The sequence below is a fragment of the Pogoniulus pusillus genome, chromosome 44 (genome assembly GCF_015220805.1).
Source record: "Pogoniulus pusillus isolate bPogPus1 chromosome 44, bPogPus1.pri, whole genome shotgun sequence".
NCBI classification, from domain to species: Eukaryota; Metazoa; Chordata; class Aves; order Piciformes; family Lybiidae; genus Pogoniulus; species Pogoniulus pusillus.
In genome coordinates, this window is record NC_087307.1 from 1269784 (window position 1) to 1285389 (window position 15606).

Sequence of the window (15606 nt, forward strand, 5' to 3'; positions counted from 1 at the left end):
GGAAGAGACCTCACAGATCATCAAGTCCAATCCTTCACCACAGAGCTCAAGGCTAGACCATGGCACCAAGTGCCACGCCCAATCCTGCCTTGAACAGCTCCAGGGACGGCGACTCCACCACCTCCCCGGGCAGCCCATTCCAGTGTCCAATGACTCTCTCAGGGAAGAACTTTCTCCTCACCTCCAGCCTAAATCTCCCCTGGCTTAGCCTGAGGCTGTGTCCTCTTGTTCTGGTGCTGGCCACCTGAGAGAAGAGAGCAACCTCCTCCTGGCTACAACCACCCTTCAGGTAGTTGTAGACAGGTGTGCTTACCTCTCTCTCTCCCTATATCTAATCCCTTCCTTTGGGAAAGAAGGGGGGAAGAGGGGAGGGCACTCTACAAATTGTTATTGGGTCTATCAGATTTATTAGAGTCTCTGGGAATTTGGATTAGGACCCAAGACATTAAGCTTTTTAGAGAAGCAGGGAGTTGCAGTAGGAAAAAGGGACTTTGTGCAATAGATCTGTGTGATTTCTAGCCCACAGAGCTGGAGAGAAGTGGGAGGCACACGGTGGGATTGAGTTGTTACTGGCGGTAAAGACTTGAAGATGGCTCAGAGGCTCGATTCCGCCTGGCTGTTGTGGAGGGCCTGTAGGCCCGAACAGAGGCTTATTTATGCCCCTGCATGCCTGGACATGTTTTTCTGCCAGGACCCCTGGTAGTAAACAGGTTGTGTAACAAACACACACCCAACTCGTGTACCCCTGGGGTCCGCCCATGTGATCCCCATATTTGGGAGAGTCCAGGCAAACAGCTCCTGCCTATTATGGTAAAGTTTGGTTTACTGCCAACCTGATTGGTCACTCTGGTGGCCAAAAGGGCACATGAATCTCAGCCCACAGTCTATAAAGAGGGGTGCAAAGGTGCACCATGTGTTCAGACTCAGCTCTCATCAGATCTGTTCAGACTCAGCTCTCTGACCCACGCTGCAGCGTCCTGCTGCCCTGACTCACCTGCAAGCCCCAGACACAGAGTCTGGCCCTCACTTGCAGCTCACTGAGGCATAGACCTCGTGCATTGATTTCAATCTGCAGCTAACCTGTCTGCGTACTTTAGAAGCAGAAGCTCATTCAAGCCTGCACCCATTTATATATATAAGGAGCCAATAGAACCTCCTAGAGCCAGCTGTGCATATCAGCCAGCTATCTTGATTTATCTACAGAGCTCAGTCTCCCAGCAGCCTGGCACACTGCATGCCCACTGCTTATTGCCTGGTAAGAGAACCAGGAAAGCAGACCCCTGGATTGTCTGCTAATCCACACACACATGGCCTGAACGCATGTGAAGGTCCATGCCAAGAGCCAGCACGGATATTCTTCTCCTGCTCCTGTGATCCTGCCAGCTGATAATCCCGGACATGGCTTCCAGAAGGAGACAGCAGCATCGAGGCAGAGATCATCCCACACCAGGAGAACATAGATTAGAGAAAGAAACCTGTTTACCCCAGAGACTGGGAAGATTTAGCATTTCCCTCTCAAGCTGGGAAGATTCCAGCCCCACAGGGTTCACGGGCAAAGATCCCCTGAAGTCTGGACATTGGGCACAGGCTGTGACACAGCCCCGGGAGGGTGATTAATAATTAATAGCAACACTTATAAGTGAAGCTTAATTCTTCTGTAATGTAAGTTGCCTCTGCCTTAGAGCAGAAAGAGTTTTCAGCCCCTCTGCTGGGCTAAGAGCATAAATTCCCAAGCGGCACTAAGCCAGAAGGGAAACCTCTCTCTGTTTGCAGTTTGAAATAGTTTTGCCAGTTATTGACCAAATCCCTGTGAATATTATATTTCTAAATTGTTTTCATAACTTTGCACAAAAGAACTAAGTGGTTGGGGGTGGCAAGAGTATGTAAATATTAATTTAATAAATTATATTTTTATAAAAAATGAATACTGCCTCAAATTAATTTCTCACCTCCGCCAAACAGGTGTAGGTACAGAGAGCCCCCTCCACGAGATGTAGTAAGTACCTTAGTGGACATGAAAGCCGACCGATAGGTGGCTACGGCTGCTGCGCATGACCGGTAACGCCCTGACTGGCGAGCGATGGTGGCTGCTGGTAAGCACTGAGGCAGCAAAAGCAGCGAAAGCCTTCTCAGTGTGAAAAGCTTTCAGAACTACTGCAGCCATGAGCGCTGCGACTGATTTACTGAGTGCTGTGACTATCTGCCCGGACCGTGCTACGGCAGCTTTTATGCACAGTCACCAGGGTCCAGCTTGCCATCTGAAAATGCATCCCCCCCTGCACCCCCACCAACAGCACGCAGTACAGGACAGAGATGTTTCACTCTTAAAAGAAAGAGTGAAACATCTCTGTATATTAGGGATGCTCTGGATGTCATGGGGGTACAAAGCAAGGATGATCAAGTTGAGTCATTATGGGTGAGACTTAAGGTGAAGGCCAGCAAGGCTGATATCCTGGTTGGAGTCTGTTACAGACCACCCAACCAGGAAGAAGAGGTTGATTTATTGCTCTTTAAGCAACTGGAGGCTGCCTCAAGATCACCTGCCCTTGTTCTGGTGGGCGACTTTAACCTACCAGACATCTGCTGGGACTTAAACACTGCAGAGAAGAAGCAGTCTAGAAGGTTTCTGCAATGTGTGGAAGACAACTTCCTATCCCAGCTGTTACGTGAGCCTACCAGGGGGGCATCCCTGCTTGACCTGCTGCTCACAAATAGAGAGGGGCTGGTGGGGGATGTGGTGGTTGGAGGCTGCCTGGGGTCCAGTGACCATGAAATTATAGAGTGTTCAGTACATGGAGAAACCAGGAGGGGCATCAACAGAACCTCCACACTGGACTGCCCAAGGGCAGACTTCAGCCTATTTAAGGAACTAATTCAGAAAGTTCCTTGGGAAAAAGCCCTTGAAAACAAAGGGGTCCAGGAAGGTTGGAGCTGCTTCAAGAGAGAACTCCTGAAGGCACAGGAGGAGGCAGTGCCACTGAGCCAGAAGACAAGCCAAGGAGGGAGGCAGCAAGACTGGATGGGCAGGGAGCTGCTGAAGGGATTAAAGATTAAAAAGAGAGTGTATCACCTTTGGAGAAGAGGGGAGGTGTCCCAGGAGAAGTTCAAGGAAGTTACTAGGTCTTGTAGAGGAAAAACTAGAGAGGCAAAAGCCCACTTGGAGCTCAGGCTGGCCACAGCTGTCAAGGAAAATAAAAAGTGTTTCTTTAAATATCTGAATGGCAAGAGAAGGGCCAAGGACAACCTCCAGTCCTTGTTAGATAGAGAGGGGAACAGAGTGACAAAGGATGAGGAAAAGGCAGAGGTGCTTAACACCTTCTTTGCCTCAATCTTCACTAGTGGGACAGGTTGTCTCCAGCACAGCTGGACTCCTGAAGTGGTGGATGGAGTCAGGGACCAGTACAGTCCCCCTCTAATCCATGAGGAAGCAGTAAGGGACCTGCTGCGTCATTTGGATCCTCAGAAGTCCATGGGACCGGATGGAATCCACCCTAGGGTGCTGAGAGAGCTGGCAGCTGAGCTGGCCAAGCCACTCTCCATCATTTATCAGCAGTCCTGGCTCACTGGAGAGGTCCCTGAAGACTGGAAGCTGGCCAATGTGATATCCATTCACAAGAAGGGTCATAAGGAGGAGCCAGAAAACTACAGACCTGTCAGCCTGACCTCAGTGCCAGGCAAGGTCATGGAACAGGTAATCTTGGGTGCCATCACAAAGCACCTACGGGATGGCCAAGGGATCAGGCCCAGCCAGCATGGGTTTAGGAAGGGCAGGTCCTGCCTCACCAACCTGATATCCTTTTATGATCAGGTTACCTGCCTGGTGAATGTGGGGCAGGCTGTGGATGTAGTCTACTTGGACTTCAGCAAAGCCTTTGACACAGTCTGCCACAAGAAGCTCCTAGCCAAGCTGGCAGCTCATGGTTTGGACAGATTCACTCTGTACTGGATCAAGAACTGGCTGGATAGCAGAGCTCAGAGAGTGGTGGTGAATGGTGCCACATCCAGTTGGCAGCCAGTCACTAGTGGTGTTCTCCAGGGATCAGTGCTGGGCCCAGTCCTGTTCAATATCTTTATTGATGACCTGGACGAGGGCATTGAGTCCAGCATCAGTAAGTTTGCAGATGACACCAAGCTAGGAGCAGGTGCTGATCTGTTGGAAGGTAGCAGAGCCCTGCAGAGGAACCTGGCCAGGCTGGATGGGTGGGCAGAGGCCAATGGGATGAGATTGAACAAGGCCAAGTGCAGGGTTCTGCACTTTGGCCACAACAACCCCAACAGCGCTAAAGGCTGGGGACTGAGTGGCTGGAGAGCAGCCAGGAAGAAAGGGACCTGGGGGTACTGATAGATAGTAAGCTAAAGATGAGGCAGCAGTGTGCCCAGGTGGCCAAGAGAGCCAATGGCATCCTGGGCTGCATCAGGAACAGTGTGGCCAGTAGGACAAGGGAGGTTATTCTTCCCCTGTACTCAGCATTGGTCAGACCACACCTTGAGTACTGTGTCCAGTTCTGGGCCCCTCAATTCAAGAAAGATGTTGAGGTGCTGGAAGGTGTCCAGAGAAGGGCGACAAAGCTGGTGAGGTGCCTGGAGCACAAACCCTATGAGGAGAGGCTGAGGGAGCTGGAGTTGTGCAGCCTGGAGAAGAGGAGGCTCAGGGGTGATCTTATTACTGTCTACAACTACCTGAAGGGGCATTGTAGACAGGTTGGGGGTGGCCTCTTCTCCCAGGTAACCAGCAATAGAACAAGGGGACACAGTCTCAAATTGTGCCAGGGTAGGTCTAGGCTGGATATTAGGAAGAAGTTCTTCACAGAGAGAGTGATTGGCATTGGAATGGGCTGCCCAGGGAGGTGGTGGAGGCACCGTCCCTGGGGGTCTTCAAGAAAAGACTGGATGAGGCACTTAGTGCCATGGTCTGGTTGACTGGATAGGGCTGGGTGCTAGGTTGGCCTGGATGATCTTGGAGGTCTCTTCCAACCTGCTTGATTCTATGATTCTATGATTCTATGTATGTCTGTAGAAAGGCCGTACTGAAGAACTTTTCAACAATTTAGGTTTTTCCTAAATACCACATTTTTGAGTCTTATGCTAGCAACATCCCTTGCAGAGTACAAAGGACTTTTAATTCACAGAGTAATCATAGAATCACAGAATTGTTTCACATGAAAAAAAAAAAAAAAGGAAAAACCAGCAAAGAGACAGAGGGATGGACAGCAGAGAAGAAGAGAAAGCAAAGGTGACCTCACACAGGGAACTGGACACCACTCCCCTTCTCCAGCGACAAGAGCCCCAGGAAAAGCAGCCTGGATCCACCCTTACCATCCCCCACACCTCGTAGCCACCCCTCAGGAGACACTGCACCCCACAGAAGAGACACACAGCTAATAGAGCTTCCTGACAAGACTCCAGCAGCTAGAAAGATTAATCCAGCCCGGGACAAGGGCTGTAGGACTTCTGCCATGCTGCTGTAGGCATCTCCTGTGCTGCGTATGGGGTAGAGGGCGGCAGTGGGCTGCACTGGGGAAAGCTGTGGGTCTGAGTTGCCTCAGAGGCTTAGGCTATTTGCACATGTAACTTTTCCAAGCAAAGGTGGTCAAATTACCATATCAATAGCATACAAAAGCCTTTTAAAATTGCTTAGCTCCTGCCCTTTTTTTACCTTCACATTCTGCCTTCTGTCTGAGAGATACTTCTCTCTGTGAGTGATTTATGATAACAGTTCTATTTTCAGTGCAAAAGTCTGATTTTTATGTCACCTGGGATGAGGAAAGAAAAAGCCCTGACAGACAATGGAAACCAGGGCTCCAAGGATTCAAAAAGTCAAATTTTCAGCTCCAAGATGGAGGCATGGGAGTGGCATATAAGCACATAAGCTACTGTATTGCCTCAGTAAAGAGTACTGTACTGCTTGCAGCTGGCTCATATAGAGTTGTCTCATCAGTACCCCGATCTCAGCTCTCCACTGGCTTCCCACACCCACATCTCATGGTCAGCAGTCTCTGGCATCCATTTGCTCCTGCCAGTGCTGGCCTCCAGTCTTGGGGCTGGTGGGAGGGCTAACACTTTCTCCCTGATGCCCCTCCTGCCCAGATTCCCAGGACTGCTGTGCCCTTCAGAGCAGCTCTGGCTTTGCTGGGATGTGCCAGAGCTCTGCAGCTCCCTGTGGCAGGTCCTGGGGAGAGCTTGGAACCGGCTGAGCTTGTCTGGAAACCTGAGATGAGCACTGAGCTTCTCAGAGTGAGCAGGGAGTGTGTGGGATCCCAGCACTGCTCTCACAGTGCAGAGCCAAAACCCACTGGAGAAACACCAGGTGAGGAAGGTGCAGCAGAGAAGTTTGGTGTGGTGCTTCACTCCCTGGGCACACTGCTCATTTCCAGTGCTGGCTGCTCAGCCTGGCTGTGGGGTGGATCAGGGACAGCTCCATCCTCCAGGACATCTCCATGGCACGGAATCAGAGATTGGACTGGTTCAGAAGGGACATCTAAAGGTCATTTAGCCCACACCTGCTGCAGTCAGCAGGGACACTCCCAACTACGTGAGGTTGTTCAGAGCCCCTATAAGTCTGACCATGAATATTTCCAAGGGTGGGGTGTCCAGCAGCTCCCTGGGAAACCTATTTCAGTGCTCAAACCACTCTCAGAGTAAAGAACTTCTTCCTAATGTCTAATCTAAATCTGTCCTGCTCTAGTTTCAAACCCTTGCCCCTTGTGCAGGGTTCTGCACTTTGGCCACAACAACCCCAAGCAGCGCTAAAGGCTGGGGACAGAGTGGCTGGAGATCAGCCAGGAAGAAAGGGACCTGGGGGTACTGGTAGATAGTAGGGTGAAGATGAGGCAGCAGTGTGCCCAGGTGGCCAAGAGAGCCAGTGGCATCCTGGGCTGCATCAGGAACAGTGTGGCCAGTAGGACAAGGGAGGTTATTCTTCCCCTGTACTCAGCACTGCTCAGGCCACACCTTGAATACTTTGTCCACTTCTGGGCTCCTCAATTCAAGAGAGATGTTGAGATGCTGGAAGGTGTCCAGAGAGGGGTGATGAACCTGGTGAGGAGCCTGGAACACAAAGGCTATGAAGAGAGGCTGAAGGAGCTGGGGGTGTGCAGCCTAGAGAAGAGGAGGCTCAGGGGTGACCTCATTGCTGTCTACAACTCCCTGAAGGGAGGCTGTAGCCAGGTTGGGGGTGGCCTCTTCTCCCAGATAATCAGCAACAGAACACGGGGACACAGTCTCAAGTTGTGCTGGGGGAAGCACAGGCAGGATGTTAGGAGGAAGTTCTTCTCAGTGAGAGTGATTGGCATTGGAATGGGCTGCCCAGAGAGGTGGTGGAGGCACCGTCCCTGGAGATGTTCAAGCCTGGATGAGGCACTTAGTGCCGTGATCTGGTTGACTGGACAGGGCTGGGTGCTAGGTTGGACTGGATGATCTTGGAGGTCTCTTCCAACCTGGTTGATTCTATGATACTATGATTCGTGTGATCACACAGGTCCACAGGCCTACCAAGGTTCCTGCAGCAAGCAGAGATTTACAAGCAGCACCATGCTGCAACATCTGGCACACCAAACAGGGGGTTTTAACCCCCCTCAGGCACAAGGAACTGAGAGGCTTGACCTTCCTCAGCAGCTGTGAATTCTCCTTGTGGAGATGTGAAGAAGGCTGAAGAGAGAGAAGGGAGCAGGAAGGCTGGCCATTTCGATCCCTGCCCTGGGGATCAGGTTAAGATGTGCACGCACCCAGAGATATTCAGATCCTGCTAGCTGTAAATAAATTGCTTCATCTATATTCCCAGAGGCCATCTGAGTTAGCTGGGGCAAATACAAAGTGTGGGGGGGCGTGTAAGAGCCCAAACCATCACAGACAGCTCCATCAGGATGCTTCCTTCCCTGGGGGAGATGTGGCTGAGCTGGGAGTGGTGCCAGGGCAGGACACTCCTATGTCCTAGTGCCATCTTCATAAGGATGGGGATCCATTGTTCACAAAAACCTTTAGGACACCAAAATGTGCAGGACAGGGCTGAAACAGGAGGAAGGAAGCACCCCCCAGGGTTGTTTCTTGCTGTTACTACCCTGGACAACTCCTCTGGCAGGAACTCCTGCTTCTCTCCCAAGATTCCATGATACCCTCCAAAGACTTCCCTCATATCTTCCCCTCTGAGACATCTCTTGAGACCCTCCCAAGACACCCCCAAAACTGCCCTGAGAACCTTACCAAAGACCTCACTGAATTGGGCACATAGCTCCAGCCTCACCCTAGGGAAGAAATGCCCCTCAAAGATGGGCATTTTGGGCAGGAATGTCTGAAATAAACCCACCAAAGACAGAATTTTGGTAAGTTTGGGTCTTTATCCTTACAACAGGGCAAAGGATAAGGGAGAGGGTGGGAGGAGTATTCTTGGAAAAAGTATAGCAGTGTGGAAAATCCAGGCAAATGCCAGCAAAGCTCAGCCCAGCTTCAGCAGCAGTGTAGCTGTGCTGACTCAGCACTGTTCATTATTCTCATCATCACTGTTGTGGAGGGGGATTTCTCTTATTCCTTCCTTATTAGGGGAAGGTGAGAAATTAATTTGAGGTGGTGTTAATTTTTTATAAAATTATTTATTAAAATTAATATTTACAAATTTGTACCACCCCCAACCACTATGTAATCAAGTTCTATTGCATGGTTATGAAAACAATTGGGACACGACATATTTACAGGGATTGGATTATTAATTATCAAATTATCAACTATAGACAGAGAGAAAGATTCCCTTAGGCTTAATGCTTCTTAACAACTATACTGTCTGCCCAGTAGGGGCTGAAACTGTGTGTGCTCTTAAGACAGAGGTAACTTATTTTAAAAAGGAATTAAAGCTTGCTTAGATGTGTTGCTCTTAAGTATTAATAATCATTAATCACCCTCCTGGGATTGTGTCACAGTGTGCCCAGTATTCGGGTCTTGGTGAGGCTGGAATCTGTCCTGGCTGGCAGGGGATAAGTGTTCCCAGTCTCTGGGGCAAACAGGATTTCTCTGACCTTCTCTCCTGGTGTGAAGTGGTCTCTGCCTCAGCGCTGCTGGTTCTTCTGGATGCCATGTGTGTCCAGGGATGATCAGCTGGCAGGGTTTCCAGGTGCAGGAGGAGGATTTGTCCGTGCAGCTTCTGGCACGGTCTCCTCACAGCTAGCAGGCTGTGGTCATGGGTTTGCAGACAGTCTAGAAGGGTCTGCTGATCCTGATTCCTCAGGCTATGCTAGGGCAGAGGGCATGCAGTGTGCCAGGCTGCTGGGAGATTGATCTCCGTAGCTAAATGCAGGATAGCAAGCCAGTCTGTACGGCTGCACTAGGCTTAGGCAGGGGGCTCTCGGCTCCCCATATGTATGAAGTGCAGGCGTGCAGGCGCTCTGCTTCTCAAAGGGTTCGCAGACAGCTTAACTGCACCTTGAGATCAATCTGAGCTCAAACCTCTGAACACTCTGAACATGTGGTGCTCCTCTGCACCCCTCTTTATAGAATCTGAGCCTAGATTTGTGGCTCATTTGGCCATCTAAAGTGACCAATCAGGCTGGCAGTAAGCCCAAACCTTACCTTATAGGCAGAAGCTGTTTGCCTGGACCCTCCCAATTAGGGGATCACCTGGGCAGACCCCAGGGGTACATGGGCTGGGTATGTGTTTGTTACACTACCTATTTACTGCCGTGGCTCCTGGCAGAAAACCATGTCCAGGCATGCAGAGGCATAGGGAAGCCTCAGTTTTGGGGCTGCGGCCCCTCCACCACAATCACTAATTGCTGTTTAGTGAGAAGCAAGGGGTTTGTTCCTGCTGGAGCCCCCAGCCCCTGAGAACTCTCAGTGGAAACAAGGTCATTTGACTTCAGTCTGCTGGAAGAAGTCCCCCACAGGGGTCACGTTTACCCTGGCAGTGCTCCTAGGTGTATTGCTGTGTCCCCTGGCACTGGCTTGGCACTGGCGTGAGTGTGGTGGTGCCAGCTGAGGTCGGATCTGCATCTGAAGCTCTTGCTGCAGTTGCTGCAGGCAAAGGGCTTCTGGCTGGTGTGAACTTGCCAGTGAGCAATGAGCATCATGCTCCCATGGAAGCTCTTGTTGCAGGCACTTCAGGTGTGTGGCCTCTTGCTGGCATGGACAGAGCAGTGCTGAAAGCAGCAAGAGACATGGCAGAAGCTCTTGCCTCGGCTGGCTCAGCTGTAGGGCTTCTTCCTGCTGTGGATGAGGCAGTGCCAGGTGAGGTCGGAGCTGAGGCTGAAGCTCTTGCTGCAGTCACCACAGACCAAGGGTTGGGCACTGGTGTGGGGGCAGTGGTGCTCCACAAGGTCTGAGCAGTTTGGGAAACTATGCCCCCACCCAAGGTACTAATTTGCTTGCTTGGGTGGCACAGAAGGGTCTGCACCATCCTCCTCTTCTTCCTCCTCTGCCTCTTTCTCCTCCTCTTCCACATCCTCCTCCTCTTCTTCCACATCATCCCCCTCCTGCTTGTACTCATCATTTCCATCATTCTCTTCCTTATCCAGTTCATCCTCACTGTTCTTCTCAAGATCCTCATCCACATCTTCATTGATGTCTTATTCTACAGAACTCCACTTTCTCTCCTCCCAGTTGTTTTCCCTGTGGTTCTTCTCCAAGCTCTGGTCCAGATCCTCTTGGGCAGCCTTGCCGGTGGGAAGCGGGATCACCTTTGGGTGAAGCCCCGAAGACAAACCCACTCAACACCTGAAACTCCTCTGGAAGAAGGAATGTAGAGAGTCTGTCAGCCTCCCACAGATCTTACACTGGGGGCGTCAGACCCAGAATTCCTGTGCTAAGACCCCAGTGCCTGTGCTGGAGGGGCTCAGACACCCCAGTCTCATCACCCCTGATTTTAAATCCAGTGATGAGTGCTGTTTGTTTCTCGGCCCAGTCTCTGCCATCTGACAGATGGCTTAGACATTGGCTCAGACAACGGAGGTCGTTGTGATGATCCAGAAAGCCAAATCACCCCTGAGTGTCCCCCACAGTAAAATAACCAACCTCCACCTGCCTTGGGTGCCCCAAACTTCCAGCATAGCTGATGCCTCTCAAAGCTTCAAGACCAGTTACATGTATTGAGGAGGAGGGTTTGGAAGAGGTTTGGTGGTGCACCAAGGGCCAGTGGCATTGGAAGTCACTCTGGTGTCCCAACTCTAGATCCTGTGGCAATAAAGAATTGGGAGTTAGCAAAAATATCAACTGAGCCTCAGGTTAGGAGCAGGACTGTGGAATGTCCTGATGTGTGAGAAACAGCAGGTTGGAGCAGCACCTGCCAGGCTGTTATCAATTATTAATAAGCCAGTGTTCCAGTGGGCTCTGGGATCCAGAAAGCAAACACACAACACACAGGTACCCTCTTGGCTGCAGCTGCAACTCTTTACTGTAACTGAAATGCTAAAATCCTTCAAAGAGAGATATACTAAAAACTGTAATACTGAGTAAGACATGATAAAGAATACCAAATAACTCAACAAGTCAAAGAGCAGCTTACACTTACACCAACCTACTGAACAATGACACTCCTGAGCTGTGCAGATTGCAGGGCTGGCTGGCACTCATCTTAGTGGGTGAACCCATGGAAGCAATGCTGTCCTACTGGTAAGATCAGTGTAGCTCAAGCCAGCCACCCAGGCTCTCAGCATTCCATGATGTAGGGCCACTGTGTCCCAAAAGGCTGAACCAAGGAGAATGTAGCTCCTCCCTCACTGTGCAGTGTGTTGCATAACCTCTTTGTCTATTGCTCCTGCGCATAGTTGGATTCAGAGGTCACAGGACCCCCTAGCAAGAGAAGCCTTCTTCATCTTCTGCTTCATCTGCTGCCATTTGCCTTCCACAGAGGACTCCACAGCCTTGTCTACCTGGAATCTTTGCTGTGCCTCTTTTTATCTGAGAGAACACATGTCCAGAGCATCACCTGTAGGCAAGAAGCAACTGCTGGGCAGAGAGGAACCTGATGAGAGTCAACAAGGATCAGTGCAGAGTCCTGCACCTGAGGAGGAAGAATAAACTGCAACAGTACAGGTTGGGAGAGCAGCCCTGTGGAGAAGAACCTGGGAGTGCAGGTGAACAAGAAGCTCTCCATGGGCAGCAATGTGCCTTGGTGGGCAAGAAGGCCAAGGGGGTCCAGAGGGGCATTCAGAGGAGTGTGGGCAGCAGATGGAGGGAGGTTCTCCTTCCCCTCTGCTCTGCCCTGCTGAGAGCTCACCTGGAATATTGCATTCAGCTCTGGGCACCCCAGTTCAGGAGGGACAGGGATCTGCTGAAGAGAGTCCAAGGGAGGGCTACAAAAATGCTGAAGGGTCTGGAGCAGTGCCCTGTGAAGAGAGGCTGAGGGACCTGAGGCTGCTTGGTTTGGTGAAGAGAAGACTGAGAGGGGACCTGGTCAATGTCTTCAAATATCTGAGGGCTGGGGGTCAGGAGGGAGGGGACAAACTCTGCTCAGTTCTACAGCACAGGAAATTCCACCTCCATATGACTTTAAGGGTCTCAGAGCACTGCCACAGGTTGCCCAGAGAGGTTGTGGAGTCTCCTTCTCTGGAGCCTTTCCAGCCCTGTCTGGATGTGTTCCTGTGCCACCTGTGCTGGATTCTATGATCCTGCTCTGGCAGAGAAGTTCTTGACAGTGAGGGTGGTGAAACACTGGTACAGGCTTCCTGGGGAGGTTGTGACTGCTCTCTCCCTGGAGGTGTTCAAGGCCAGGTTGGATGAGACCTTGAGTGACCTGTTCTAGTGGGAGGTGTCCCTGGCTATGGTGGGGGGTTGGAACTGGATGAGCTCTGAGGTCTCTTACAATCTAAACCATTCTGTGATTCTAATCTGTGAGTCCATAATTGTTCTGGCAGGGCATGAGTCCTGCTAGGCTTGTTTGACCACTGCCCCTCCTCCTCCCCCCATTGTAGGGTCCAGGAGTTGAGGAGCAGACAAAACAAACAAGGGGTTGGCTCCAGGAAGGCTGCCCTAAGGTGCAGCAACTCAGCACCAGTGGTGCCAGGTGTCTTGTGCAGCCCCATACCTGCCTTATTCCCGCCTGGGAGCTCCCATGAGACATGATAAATTCATTGGCTAAGACTTCTGGTGCTTGTGCCTGTTGGCCAGCTTGGTTTTCAAAATGTATTTAAGAAGGGAATGATTTCAAACCACCTTTCTTCAGCCTTTCTGCAACCTTTCTTCAGCCTTTCTTCTGCCTTTCTTCAGCCTTTCTTCTACAGCAGAGCTATTCATAGTGTTGATAGCTCGGCAGCCACGAGTCTGCAGCAGCAGCAGCTGACAGTGACTCAGCTTTCCTCTCCTTCCCTCTGCTTAGGAATTCTATTTTTTTATTTTACCCTCAGGATTAGAGTTGCAGTTTTTGGAAGCGTCTGTACAGGAAATGTACCCTGAAAATTGACATCTGACTGAACATGAGCCAGCAGCATGCCCAGGTGGCCAAGAAGGTCAATAGCATCCTGGCCTGGATCAGGAGTACTGTGGCCAGCAGGACCAGGTATATCCTTCTGCCTTGTACTTGTCCTGGAGTCCTGTACCCCTAAATTCCTCTCCTGCCCGGACTTCGGGGGGAAAGGGGAAAAGCCGCCTGGTTTCCCTCCCCCCTCGCCTGCCCTGCAGCCGTGAAGGGGGGGAGGACTGCCCCGTGAAGGGGGGGAGGACTGCCTCATGAGTTCCCGCGCTGGAGCCAGGCTGGGATTGGCCGTGTGCTTTCGCGCCTAAGGTGTGGTAACTCTGCCCTTTGTCTAGCGAAGGTTATAACTATTGGGGGTCTTCCCGCCTTTGGGGTTCCCGCTTTGGAGTTTGCCTGTGCCTGGACGTATGTGTCTGCCTGAGCTCACACACTCCCCTGTGCCTGGACTGTAGAGAGACCAAGGACTCGCTTTCCTATTAACACCTTTGTGTGCCTAATGACCCTTAACGACCTCTTAACCATTTCCCTGCAGCCGCTGGAAAAGAAGAGGAAGACAGACCGCAGGAGTCAGCCTGAGTGAGTTATTTGGCTTGGCTTAATTTAGTAAGAAACCGCTATTAATTAATAGCTGAGTCCTTTTCCAACTTCTGACTTCTAATATGGTCAGATTATTGATGGTATCCTTGTAGGTTAATTCTCATGCAACTGAATCTTCTTATTAAACTAAATTAATCTTTGTATATATAGTTGTGGGGGCGGGTTTTTGGGAAAATAAAAAATAACTATTTTTGATAAATTCCCGACTCGGCCACGTATTAATTCCTGCCCTCCGCAACAGTACTTCAGCACTGGTTAGACCACACCTCAGTTTAAGAAACACGTTGAAGGTGTCCAAAGAAGGGCACCAAGGCTGGTAAGTGGCCTGGAGAACAAGCCCTGAGAGGACAGGCTGAGCAACTGGGAGTGTGCAGCCTGAAGAAGAGGAGGCTCTGGGCAGACCTCACTGCTCTCTACAGCTGCCTGAAGGGAGGTTGTGGCCAAGTGGGGTTGGTCTCTTCTCCCAGGCAAGCAGGGAGTGAACAAGGGGGGACAGTCTCAAATTGTGCCAAGGGAGGTATAGGCTGGATGTTAGGAAGAAGTTCTTCACAACAAAAGTGGCTGGCATTGGGATGGGCTGCCCGAGGAGGTGGTGGAGTCCCCATCCCTGGAGCCTGCATGAGGCACTTGGTGCCAGGGCTTGGTTAATTAGAAGGTGTTAGGTGATAGGTTGGACTCAGTGATCTCAAAGTTCTTTTCCAACATGCTTAATTCTGTGATTCTGTGAAATCAGTGCTTGTTGTGAGTAAGATTTGGGCTCAGTCTTGTTAATCTCCATAAGTTAAGTTCAGAGTTGTTTTGGGCTCACTCAAAAGCATTTGCTCCACCTCATGATCATTGCAGGTACTGCTTTGTTGTTGCAGACTCAGCATTCTCCTCTTTCTGTGTTCCTGTTCTCCAAGTTCTGACTGCTTTAGACAGTTTGATTCTATGTTCATCCAGACTCTTTGTGTCAATGCCTGCAGTCGACTGAGCCAAACAGAATCCAGGCAAGATGCTGAAATTTGAGAATATTAACAGATAAAAATTATCACAGAATGACAGAAACATTCCAGTTGGAAAAGACCCCCAGGATCTCCAAAACCAACCCAAAACCCTACTCTGCAAAGTGCACCCTTAAACCATAGCCCCAAGCACCACATCCAAAGGACTTTTAGACACTTTCAGGGTTGGTGACTCCACCACCTCCCTAGGCAGCACATTCCAATGCCTGACCACTCCTGCTGGGAAAGAATTATTCCTAATACCCAGTCTAAACCTACCCAATGGCCATTCCCTCTTGTTCTGTCACTATATACCTGTGAGACTAGACCAGCAGCTGTCACCATGCAGTAGTAATGGACAAAGCAGAGACAGCTGTGGATGGATTTCTTGCTGACTGAGGACATGAGTTGACAAACATGAGCAACCTATCACAGTGTCACAGTATCATAGTATCACAGTATCATCAGGGTTGGAAGAGACCTCATAGATCATCAAGTTCAACCCTTCACCACAGAGCTCAAGGCCAGACCATGGCACCAAGTGCCACGTCCAATCTTGCCTTGAACAGCTCCAGGGACGGCAACTCCATCACCTCCCCAGGCAGCCCATTCCAGTGTCCAATGACTCTCTCAGTG

General features: G+C 50.6%; 1 protein-coding gene across 1 annotated transcript in view; it reads left to right on the forward strand.

The window, feature by feature from the left end:
* The first annotated feature begins 2080 nt into the window (after positions 1 to 2080).
* LOC135192830 (antigen WC1.1-like) overlaps positions 2081 to 15606 on the forward strand; it is a 29215-nt gene continuing 15689 nt past the window's right edge. Inside the window, 1 exon segment of the mRNA XM_064176205.1 lies at positions 2081 to 2093. Coding sequence (XP_064032275.1) covers positions 2081 to 2093 — 13 coding nt within the window.